Source organism: Borostomias antarcticus, assembly GCF_949987555.1.
Source record: "Borostomias antarcticus genome assembly, chromosome: 20".
In the NCBI taxonomy this organism is placed as follows: Eukaryota; Metazoa; Chordata; class Actinopteri; order Stomiiformes; family Stomiidae; genus Borostomias; species Borostomias antarcticus.
The window spans coordinates 1,825,774-1,838,273 of NC_140253.1; the positions used below are offsets into that span (position 1 = coordinate 1,825,774).

Consider the following 12,500-nt stretch of genomic DNA (forward strand, 5'->3'; position numbering starts at 1 on the left):
TGGTGTTATATGATGGTTATAGAGTGATGGTGGTGTTATATGATGGTTATAGAGTGATGGTGGTGTTATATGATGGTTATAGAGTGATGGTGGTGTTATATGATGGTTATAGAGTGATAGTGGTGTTATATGATGATTATAGAGTGATATTGGTGTTATATGATGATTATAGAGTGATGGTGGTGTTATATGATGGTTATAGAGTGATGGTGGTGTTATATGATGGTTATAGAGTGATAGTGGTGTTATATGATGGTTATAGAGTGATGGTGGTGTTATATGATGATTATAGAGTGATGGTGGTGTTATATGATGGTTATAGAGTGATGGTGGTGTTATATGATGGTTATAGAGTGATGGTGGTGTTATATGATGGTTATAGAGTGATATTGGTGTTATATGATGGTTATAGAGTGATGGTGGTGTTATATGATGGTTATAGAGTGATGGTGGTGTTATATGATGATTATAGAGTGATGGTGGTGTTATATGATGGTTATAGAGTGATAGTGGTGTTATATGATGGTTATCGAGTGATGGTGGTGTTATATGATGGTTATAGAGTGATGGTGGTGTTATATGATGATTATAGAGTGATGGTGGGGTGTTATATGATGGTTATAGAGTGATGGTGGTGTTATATGATGGTTATAGAGTGATGGTGGTGTTATATGATGGTTATAGAGTGATGGTGGTGTTATATGATGGTTATAGAGTGATGGTGACGGTGTTATAATGATAATGAAGCTTGTGTCCCGCAGATGATGACTGGCAGGAGGAGCACAAACGCCTGGCCGAGCTCGACGCGAGAGTACGAGACGGGGTAGGAGGAGGAGGAGGGGGGGACGCCTCCCTCGTGCACCTCCCCCCTCCGGCCTGCCGCCTCCCCCTCCCCCCGCACCTCTCCTCCTCTTCCTCCCCCTCCTCGTCGTCGCTGCCCCCCCCGGGGCTGGAGGAGCGAGGCGGGGGCGACCTGGCCGAGTCCCTGGCCCGCCTCATCCTGGGGGCGGACCCGGCCATCGCAGGGTTGGGGGGCGCTGCCGCCGGGCCGGATCGCGCCCGGAACCTGCCCCCCCAGCCCATCCCCCACCTACCCCCGCACCCCTCCCTGCTCAGCTACCAGCAGCAGCAGCACCTGCTCCGCAGGGGCACCGCCCCCACGCATCAGGTAAGGGGAGGGGGCGGGGCCGGTTAGCCGCACGTCGCCGTCCTCGGCGCAAAAAGTTTGACTTATTTCAACTGGGGGGGGGGGGGAAGCCCAGAGCTCATGGCGCTATAGCGCAAAAAAACGATTGGAGCACAGCTCTCGTCTCTATAGCGCCCTAGTGCTCATTACCCGTTGTAAACAACGAGAAAATGGCGCTAGCTCTGAAGTACTGCTCCCCGGTGGACACGCGCACAGCAGCAGCAGTAAGAGTGAGGGAACATGGATGGAACATGGATCACGTGGAACCATCCTAGTGCACTGTTCTGACGGAAGGGTCATCTGAGGATGTGGCTGGTCTGGTAGCAGATCTGTCAGAGATACGGATACTAACCTCGTTCTCCCTTTAACTCTCTCCTGCTGCTCTCTCTCTGTCCCCCTCCTCCCTCTCTGTTCCCCTCCTCCCCCTCTCTCTTCCCCCTCTCCTCTCTCTCTCCCCCCTCTCTCTCTGTCCCTCTCCTCTCTCTCTCCCCTCCTCTCCTCTCTCTCTCCCGTCCTCCCTCTCTCTCTGAAGATGAACTCACACAGTATCTGGGAGAACAGTATGGGCTTTGGGCCTGTCAGCCTAACCCCTGGCCTCATCACCCACATGGAGGTAAGACCTGCTCCTCGCTCCCTCCTCCGCCTCACCCCTCTCCCTCCTCTCCTCGCTCCCTCCATTTCTCCTCTCTCCCTCCTCCTCCTCTCCTCTCTCCCTCCACCTCCTCTCCCTCCTCCTATCCTCTCCCTTCTCCTCCTCTCTCTCCCTCCTCTCCTCTCTCCCTCCTCCTATCCCCTCCCTCCTCCTCTCTCTCCTCCTCTCCTCTCTCCCTCCTCCTCCCACATGGAGGTAAAACACCTGCCGCGCCTCCTCTCTCTCTTTTCCTCTTTCTCCTCTCTCCCTTCTTCACTCACAGCAGAGGTTGGACGCCTCCTCCAGCCAGTTAACAGGAGTAACCTGTTCCATCTACCTAAAAGGGAATCGAACTCCGGCCTCCATCGGACCAAGAGTTCATCGTTGTACCGTCTCATTTCCCCTTGACAACTCTGTCCTCTGTCACCTGTTCATAGGACAGCCCTCTCATGTCAATCATCAAAGAGGTGGGGCTGCCCAGGCCACCTCCTCCAATGAGGAACGAGGAGGGGCGGGACCTGTCCGAGAGGGTGCCTCCCCCACGCTCGTCCTCCCCTGTGATTGGCAGCCCGCCAGTGACGGCGGTGCCGATCGGCACTCCGCCCAAGCAGCCCATGAGCCACGCCCTGAATCACCAGGTCAGGGGAGCATGCCTTTCTTTCTTTATCTTTCTCTCTTTCTCTCTCTCTCTCTCTCTCTCTCTCTCTGGTAGAGTGGCTGTATTGTCTAGTTGTTTTGCATGGTTGTGTGTTATCTGTCATATATATTGTCCTAATGAGAAGGGTTGATGTGACATTGTTGGCGCAGCACTCCCTGCGTGGCTGTTCTTCTCTGTGTCCTCCTGGTTGTAGACCAGGGCCCGGTACTAGGAAGCAGGGTAGACCAGGGCCCGGTACTAGGAAGCAGGGTAGACCAGGGCCCGGTACTAGGAAGCAGGGTAGACCAGGGCCCCGTACTAGGAAGCAGGGTAGACCAGGACCTGGTACTAGGAAGCAGGGTAGACCACAGGGCCCGGTACTAGGAAGCAGGGTAGACCAGGGCCCGGTACTAGGAAGCAGGGTGGACCAGGGCCCGGTACTAGGAAGCAGGGTAGACCAGGGACCGGTACTAGGAAGCAGGGTAGACCAGGGCCCGGTACTAGGAAGCAGGGTAGACCAGGGCCCCGTACTAGGAAGCAGGGTAGACCAGGACCCCGTACTAGGAAGCAGGGTAGACCAGGGGCCTACTACAGTAGTCTTCTAGTGGAGCAGTATTTAGTCTTCTAGTGGAGCAGTATTTAGTCTTCTAGTGGAGCAGTATTTAGTCTTCTAGTGGAGCAGTATTTAGTCTTCTAGTGGAGCAGTATTTAGTCTTCTAGTGGAGCAGTATTTAGTCTTCTAGTGGAGCAGTATTTAGTCTTCTAGTGGAGCAGTATTTAGTCTTCTAGTGGAGCAGTATTTAGTCTTCTAGTGGAGCAGGTTCTAGTCTTCTAGTGGAGCAGGTTCTAGTTTTCTAGTGGAGCAGTATTTAGTCTTCTAGTGGAGCAGGTTCTAGTCTTCTAGTGGAGCAGTATTTAGTCTTCTAGTGGAGCAGTATTTAGTCTTCTAGTGGAGCAGGTTCTAGTCTTCTAGTGGAGCAGTATTTAGTCTTCTAGTGGAGCAGGTTCTAGTCTTCTAGTGGAGCAGTATTTAGTCTTCTAGTGGAGCAGTATTTAGTCTTCTAGTGGAGTAGTATGTAGTCTTCTAGTGGAGCAGTATTTAGTCTTCTAGTGGAGCAGTATTTAGTCTTCTAGTGGAGCAGGTTCTAGTCTTCTAGTGGAGCAGTATTTAGTCTTCTAGTGGAGCATGTTCTAGTCTTCTAATGGAGCAGGTTCTAGTCTTCTAGTGGAGCAGTATTTAGTCTTCTAGTGGAGCAGGTTCTAGTCTTCTAGTGGAGCAGGTTCTAGTCTTCTAGTGGAGCAGTATTTAGTCTTCTAGTGGAGCAGGTTCTAGTCTTCTAGTGGAGCAGGTTCTAGTCTTCTAGTGGAGCAGTATTTAGTCTTCTAGTGGAGCAGGTTCTAGTCTTCTAGTGGAGCAGGTTCTAGTCTTCTAGTGGAGCAGGTTCTAGTCTTCTAGTTGAGCAGGTTCTAGTCTTCTAGTGGAGCAGGTTCTAGTCTTCTAGTGGAGCAGTATTTAGTCTTCTAGTGGAGCAGGTTCTAGTCTTCTAGTGGAGCAGTATTTAGTCTTCTAGTGGAGCAGGTTCTAGTCTTCTAGTGGAGCAGGTTCTAGTCTTCTAGTGGAGCAGTATTTAGTCTTCTAGTGGAGCAGATTCTAGTCTTCTAGTGGAGCAGGTTCTAGTCTTCTAGTGGAGCAGTATTTAGTCTTCTAGTGGAACAGGTTCTAGTCTTCTAGTGGAGCAGGTTCTAGTCTTCTAGTGGAGCAGATTCTAGTCTTCTAGTGGAGCAGATTCTAGTCTTCTAGTGGAGCAGGTTCTAGTCTTCTAGTGGAGCAGGTTCTAGTCTTCTAGTGGAGCAGGTTCTAGTCTTCTAGTGGAGCAGTATTTAGTCTTCTAGTGGAGTAGTATGTAGTCTTCTAGTGGAGCAGTATTTAGTCTTCTAGTGGAGCAGGTTCTAGTCTTCTAGTGGAGCAGTATTTAGTCTTCTAGTGGAGCAGGTTCTAGTCTTCTAATGGAGCAGGTTCTAGTCTTCTAGTGGAGCAGTATTTAGTCTTCTAGTGGAGCAGGTTCTAGTCTTCTAGTGGAGCAGGTTCTAGTCTTCTAGTGGAGCAGGTTCTAGTCTTCTAGTGGAGCAGTATTTAGTCTTCTAGTGGAGCAGGTTCTAGTCTTCTAGTGGAGCAGGTTCTAGTCTTCTAGTGGAGCAGTATTTAGTCTTCTAGTGGAGCAGGTTCTAGTCTTCTAGTGGAGCAGGTTCTAGTCTTCTAGTGGAGCAGGTTCTAGTCTTCTAGTGGAGCAGGTTCTAGTCTTCTAGTGGAGCAGGTTCTAGTCTTCTAGTGGAGCAGTATTTAGTCTTCTAGTGGAGCAGGTTCTAGTCTTCTAGTGGAGCAGTATTTAGTCTTCTAGTGGAGCAGGTTCTAGTCTTCTAGTGGAGCAGGTTCTAGTCTTCTAGTGGAGCAGATTCTAGTCTTCTAGTGGAGCAGGTTCTAGTCTTCTAGTGGAGCAGGTTCTAGTCTTCTAGTGGAGCAGGTTCTAGTCTTCTAGTGGAGCAGTATTTAGTCTTCTAGTGGAGCAGTATTTAGTCTTCTAGTGGAGCAGTATTTAGTCTTCTATTGGAGCAGGTTCTAGTCTTCTAGTGGAGCAGTATTTAGTCTTCTAGTGGAGCAGGTTCTAGTCTTCTAGTGGAGCAGGTTCTAGTCTTCTAGTAGAGCAGTATTTAGTCTTCTAGTGGAGCAGATTCTAGTCTTCTAGTGGAGCAGTATTTAGTCTTCTAGTGGAGCAGTATTTAGTCTTCTAGTGGAGCAGATTCTAGTCTTCTAGTGGAGCAGTTTCTAGTCTTCTAGTGGAGCAGGTTCTAGTCTTCTAGTGGAGCAGTATTTAGTCTTCTAGTGGAGCAGGTTCTAGTCTTCTAGTGGAGCAGTATTTAGTCTTCTAGTTGAGCAGGTTCTAGTCTTCTAGTGGAGCAGTATTTAGTCTTCTAGTGGAGCAGGTTCTAGTCTTCTAGTGGAGCAGGTTCTTGTCTTCTAGTGGAGCAGTATTTAGTCTTCTAGTGGAGCAGTATTTAGTCTTCTAGTGGAGCAGGTTCTAGTCTTCTAGTGGAGCAGGTTCTAGTATTCTAGTGGAGCAGGTTCTAGTCTTCTAGTGGAGCAGTATTTAGTCTTCTAGTGGAGCAGGTTCTAGTCTTCTAGTGGAGCAGGTTCTAGTCTTCTAGTGGAGCAGTATTTAGTCTTCTAGTGGAGCAGTATTTAGTCTTCTAGTGGAGCAGATTCTAGTCTTCTAGTGGAGCAGTATTTAGTCTTCTAGTGGAGCAGGTTCTAGTCTTCTAGTGGAGCAGGTTCTAGTCTTCTAATGGAGCAGGTTCTAGTCTTCTAGTGGAGCAGGTTCTAGTCTTCTAGTGGAGCAGTATTTAGTCTTCTAGTGGAGCAGTATTTAGTCTTCTAGTGGAGCAGTATTTAGTCTTCTAGTGGAGCAGGTTCTAGTCTTCTAGTGGAGCAGTATTTAGTCTTCTAGTGGAGCAGGTTCTAGTCTTCTAGTGGAGCAGTATTTAGTCTTCTAGTGGAGCAGGTTCTAGTCTTCTAGTGGAGCAGGTTCTAGTCTTCTAGTGGAGCAGGTTCTAGTCTTCTAGTGGAGCAGTATTTAGTCTTCTAGTGGAGCAGTATTTAGTCTTCTAGTGGAGCAGTATTAGTCTTCTAGTGGAGCAGTATTTAGTCTTCTAGTGGAGCAGGTTCTAGTCTTCTAGTGGAGCAGTATTTAGTCTTCTAGTGGAGCAGGTTCTAGTCTTCTAGTGGAGCAGGTTCTAGTCTTCTAGTGGAGCAGTATTTAGTCTTCTAGTGGAGCAGTATTTAGTCTTCTAGTGGAGCAGTATTAAGTCTTCTAGTGGAGCAGGTTCTAGTCTTCTAGTGGAGCAGTATTTAGTCTTCTAGTGGAGCAGGTTCTAGTCTTCTAGTGGAGCAGTATTTAGTCTTCTAGTGGAGCAGTATTTAGTCTTCTAGTGGAGCAGGTTCTAGTCTTCTAGTGGAGCAGTATGTAGTCTTCTAGTGGAGCAGTATTTAGTCTTCTAGTGGAGCAGGTTCTAGTCTTCTAGTGGAGCAGTATTTAGTCTTCTAGTGGAGCAGGTTCTAGTCTTCTAGTGGAGGAGGTTCTAGTCTTCTAGTGGAGCAGTATGTAGTCTTCTAGTGGAGCAGTATTTAGTCTTCTAGTGGAGCAGGTTCTAGCCTTCTAGTGGAGCAGTATTTAGTCTTCTAGTGGAGCAGGTTCTAGTCTTCTAGTGGAGCAGGTTCTAGTCTTCTAGTGGAGCAGTATGTAGTCTTCTAGTGGAGCAGGTTCTAGTCTTCTAGTGGAGCAGGTTCTAGTCTTCTAGTGGAGCAGTATTTAGTCTTCTAGTGGAGCAGATTCTAGTCTTCTAGTGGAGCAGTATTTAGTCTTCTAGTGGAGCAGTATTTAGTCTTCTAGTGGAGCAGGTTCTAGTCTTCTAGTGGAGCAGGTTCTAGTCTTCTAGTGGAGCAGGTTCTAGTCTTCTAGTGGAGCAGGTTCTAGTCTTCGTCTACTCATTTCTGTCCTGTTTTGTTTTTACCTGTACTTGCATGTTTTTATTGTTGTACTTGCTGCCTCTTGGCCAGGTCACCCTTGTAAAAGAGAACTTGTGTCTCGGCGTGTTTTTATCTGGTTAAATAAAGGTTTATATATTCTGCACTTGCTCCTCTTGTGTAAAATTTGATGCGATGGAGGGAGCTTGGTTTTGTGTGCTTGCCGTTGTCCGTGGCCGAACAACCATACTACAGTATACAGGTTTGCGATTGGTCATTTTGTGAAAGCTGGTTGAGTCATGGGGTTGATAACCACCTCCGTGAGTTTTGTACGTGATGGCGTTCGTCAGGTTTAGTCCAGCGAGCTAACGGAAAGTGATCCTGGATGCAGTATGTTGAACTTGCTTCATAGTTCAGGGCCCTGGAGTTCAGTGTGATTGTATAGTCTTCTCCTGTCCTCACCTAAATGTATAGTTGTGTTGAGTGAACCTCTCCCTCTTTCTCCTGTGCGTGTGTGTGTGTGTGTGTGTGTGTGTGTTGTAGATCCACCACCCCACTGCGGTTCATGTGAGAGCTCCAGTCCAGCACCGCTACCCTCCTCCCTTCCCTGACCGCCTGTCTCCCAACACTCTGCTCAACATCGCCGTGAGTCCCTCTACTCCTCTCCTCATCCCTCCTCCTCTCATCCCTCCACTCCTCTCCTCATCCCTCCTCCTCTCATCCCTCTCCTCCTCTCCTCATCCCTACTCCTCTCCTCTTCCTCTCATCCCTCCACTCCATCCCTCTCCTATCCTCCTCTCCATCCTCCTCTCTCCTCCTCCTCCTCCCTGCTCATCACTTGTTGCTTTCCTCTACCGACACCCCACTACATGTCCATCACTCCTCTCCTCCATCCATCCATCCATCACTCCTCTCCTCCATCCATCCATCCATCCATCCATCCATCCATCCATCCATCCATCCATCCATCCATCCATCCATCCATCCATCCATCCATCCATCCATCCATCCATCCATCACTCCTCTCCTCCATCCATCCATCCATCACTCCTCTCCTCCCTCCATCAATCCATCCATCCATCCATCCATCCATCCATCCATCCATCCATCCATCCATCCATCCATCCATCCATCCATCCATCCATCCATCATCACTCCTCTCCTCCATCCATCACTCCTCTCCTCCATCCATCCATCCATCACTCCTCTCCTCCATCACTCCATCCATCCATCCATCACTCCTCTCCTCCATCACTCCATCCATCCATCTCTCTCCTCCCTCAGTCTACCGTTGCCCCTGACAACCCTTCTCAAGGGTAGATATGACGAAATGCACTTCTAGAAGAGCTACTGTACCTTTCTGTGGCCTGGTGTGTCTGCAGGGTGTACTCTGTAGTGGTTCTACGTTCTAGGTTCTGCTGTTCTCTGTTCCAGAACTCTCCCCTCTGCCGGCCTCCATTCCCTGGTGGTGTGGGTCCGGTTCTCTCCCAGATCCAGCGAGCCCAGATGCTCAACTCTCAGGTCCGGACCAGAACCATCACACACACACACTAACACCAACACCCTGAACACACACACACACACACACACACACACACACACACACACACCTGACTCTCACAACAAACACACACACACACAGCCAGACTCACCTGGCTGCTTGTCCGGACAGCTCTGTGGATTCTCTGCTAATGTTTGGTCAACATGTGGTCACACCTGTTCTGATATCCTATCTCCCCCCCCCCTCCCTCCCTGTCTCCCCCCCCTCCCTTCCTGTCTCCCAGGTGGTCGGGTTCTCCAGGGGGTGTCCAGGGGTTCCCGCCCCCTTGTTACCAGGAGGCGGGGGGGTCGGGGGCTTCAGGCCGTTCTTCCCGCCACCCCCCCACCACCGCATGGGCCCGCCCCCGCCGCACGCCCCGCCCCCCAACCACGCGCTGATCAGGCACACCACCACCCACCTCCACCCCCAGCACCGACGCATGCTGACGCAGAGGCTGCAGAGCAGAGGAGGAGGAGGGTGAGAGAGGGGGAGGAGAGACGGGGGGGGGGGGGGGGGGTGAGGCCCAATCCTAATTCACATCATCATCAGGGAGAGCCTCCCATCTTTGTCTCCAGTTATCCTCGTCCTCCTGGTGATGTCATCGGTGGCCCCTTGGCCCGAACACTTAGGCCTGGATTACACTAATGTGCCCCTCCACCCACAACAAAAAGCATCCATTTTCCTCCGTTTGCACCTAGCAGTCACACTCCCCTGGCCTAAACACCCCCCTCCATGCAAATGCGCATCAGTGTGATCCAGGCAAACCACAGGCTATGAGAAATCTCCCAGAATGCCTTGCTGCGAATCATCCCCAAAAAAGAGCGAGAAATGGGATTGGGCCCGAGGGTGTGAAAGGAGGAGTCAAGTCATCCGAACGCTCTGCTATTCTGTGACCTGTTTTGATGTCTGTCTTTGGCCACGGCTCAGAAGAATCAGGTTTTTGTTTTCATTCTCTTTCACCTCACCCATCCTTCCATCCCTCCCTCCCTCCCTCCCTCCCTCCCTCCCTCCCTCCCTCCCTCCCTCCCTCGCTCCCTCCCTCCCTCCCTCCCCTGGGACAGAGGGGTGCGGGTGGGGGACAGGCGCAGCAGGGACCCCTACAGTAACCTGATGACCCAGAGAGAGAAGGAGTGGGTCGCCAAGATTCAGATGATGCAGCTGCAGAGTACCGACCCCTTCCTGGACGACTACTACTACCAGGTTAGTTAACCACTAACTAGTACTACTACCAGGTTAGTTAACCACTAACTAGTACTACTACCAGATTAGTTAACCGCTAACTAGTACTACTACCAGGTTAGTTAACTACTAACTAGCACTGCTACCAGGTTAGTTAACTACTAACTAGTACTGCTACCAGGTTAGTTAACTACTAACTAGTACTACTACCAGGTTAGTTAACTACTAACTAGTACTACTACCAGGGTAGTTAACCACTAACTAGTACTACTACCAGGTTAGTTAACTACTAACTAGTACTCCTACCAGGTTAGTTAACTACTAACTAGTACTGCTACCAGGTTAGTTAACCACTAACTAGTACTACTACCAGGTTAGTTAACCACTAACTAGTACTGCTACCAGGTTAGTTAACCACTAACTAGTACTGCTACCAGGTTAGTTAACCACTAACTAGTACTGCTACCAGATTAGTTAACCACTAACTAGTACTGCTACCAGGTTAGTTAACTACTAACTAGCACTGCTACCAGGTTAGTTAACTACTAACTAGTACTGCTACCAGGTTAGTTAACCACTAACTAGTACTACTACCAGGTTAGTTAACTACTAACTAGTACTGCTACCAGGTTAGTTAACCACTAACTAGTACTACTACCAGGTTAGTTAACCACTAACTAGTACTGCTACCGGGTTAGTTAACTACTAACTAGTACTGCTACCAGGTTAGTTAACCACTAACTAGTACTGCTACCAGGTTAGTTAACTACTAACTAGTACTGCTACCAGGTTAGTTAACCACTAACTAGTACTACTACCAGGTTAGTTAACCACTAACTAGTACTACTACCAGGTTAGTTAACTACTAACTAGTACTGCTACCAGGTTAGTTAACCACTAACTAGTACTGCTACCAGGTTAGTTAACCACTAACTAGTACTGCTACCAGGTTAGTTAACTACTAACTAGTACTGCTACCAGGTTAGTTAACTACTAACTAGTACTGCTACCAGGTTAGTTAACTACTAACTAGTACTACTACCAGGTTAGTTAACCACTAACTAGTACTACTACCAGGTTAGTTAACCACTAACTAGTACTACTACCAGGTTAGTTAACCACTAACTAGTACTACTATGGGTTACTGGTGAGGGGAGTTTATAAAAGAAGTTGCCGTCTCTGACTTATTGGTGTGTGTGTGTGTGTGTGTGTGTGTGTGTGTGTGTGTGTGTGTGTGTGTGTGTGTGTGTGTGTGTGTGTGTAGAACTACTATGAGAAGATGGAGAAGAGGCAGGAGAGGGACAGGGACAGCAGCAGGAAGGAGCACACCACCAAACTGATCACCCCCCAGGTGGCCAAGCTGGAGCACACCTACCGACCAGGTAACACACACACACACACACCTACCGACCAGGTAACACACACACACACACACCTACCGACCAGGTAACACACACACACCTACCGACCAGGTAACACACACACACACACACCTACCGACCAGGTAACACACACACACACACACACACACACCTACCGACCAGGTAACACACCACACACACACACCTACTGACCAGGTAACACACACACACACACCTACCGACCAGGTAACACACACACACCTACCGACCAGGTCACACACACACACACACACCTACCGGCCAGGTTACACACACACACACACACACACACACCTACCGACCAGGTAACACACACACACCTACCGACCAGGTAACACACACACACAGACACACCTACCGACCAGGTAACACACACACACACACACCTACCGACCAGGTAACACACACACGCACACACCTACCGACCAGGTAACACACACACACACCTACCGACCAGGTAACACACACACACACACACCTACCGACCAGGTAACACACACACACACACACCTACCGACCAGGTAACACACACACACACACCTACCGACCAGGTAACACACACACACCTACCGACCAGGTAACACACATTCACGCACACCTCTGGTAATCATGTACAGAATCATGTTTGAAGATGCACAGTTAAACGTGTGTGTGTGTGGTGTGTGGTGTGTGTGTGTGTGTCGGTTGTCTGTCCCACAGTGCAGTTCGCAGGTTCTCTGGGTAAACTGACCGTCTCCAGCGTCAACAACCCTCGCAAGATGATCGACGCTGTGGTTCCCAGTCGCTCCGACGATGAGGTAACATTACATTACATTACTACATTACATTACACTACATTACATTACTACATTACACTACTACATTACACTACTACATTACACTACTACATTACATTACACTACGTTACATTATTACATTACATTACTACATTACATTACACTACATTGCATTATTACATTACATTACACTACTACATTACATTACACTACATTACACTACGTTACATTACTACATTACACTACTACATTACACTACTACATTACACTACTACATTACACTACTATATTACACTACTACATTACACTACTACATTACATTACTACATTACATTACTACATTACATTACATTACACTACTACATTACACTACATTACATTACATTACTACATTACATTACACTACATTACATTATTACATTACACGACTACATTACATTACACTACATTACATTACTACATTACATTACACTACATTACATTACTACATTACACGACTACATTACATTACACTACATTACATTACTACATTACATTACATTACTACATTACATTACACTACATTACATTATTACATTACATTACATTACACTACATTACATTATTACATTACATTACACTACATTACATTA

The 12,500-nt window shown here is 48.1% G+C and overlaps 1 protein-coding gene across 1 annotated transcript in view; it reads left to right on the forward strand.

The window, feature by feature from the left end:
* Positions 1 to 12,500, forward strand: part of patl1 (PAT1 homolog 1, processing body mRNA decay factor) — a 24,013-nt gene that overhangs the window by 3,544 nt on the left and 7,969 nt on the right. The window contains exons 3-11 of the mRNA XM_084454328.1: positions 762 to 1,168; positions 1,719 to 1,799; positions 2,255 to 2,455; positions 7,517 to 7,618; positions 8,408 to 8,494; positions 8,758 to 8,990; positions 9,575 to 9,713; positions 10,957 to 11,074; positions 11,792 to 11,889. Of these exons, the coding sequence (XP_084310454.1) occupies positions 762 to 1,168; positions 1,719 to 1,799; positions 2,255 to 2,455; positions 7,517 to 7,618; positions 8,408 to 8,494; positions 8,758 to 8,990; positions 9,575 to 9,713; positions 10,957 to 11,074; positions 11,792 to 11,889 (1,466 nt within the window). The remainder of the gene's footprint in view (positions 1 to 761; positions 1,169 to 1,718; positions 1,800 to 2,254; positions 2,456 to 7,516; positions 7,619 to 8,407; positions 8,495 to 8,757; positions 8,991 to 9,574; positions 9,714 to 10,956; positions 11,075 to 11,791; positions 11,890 to 12,500) is intronic.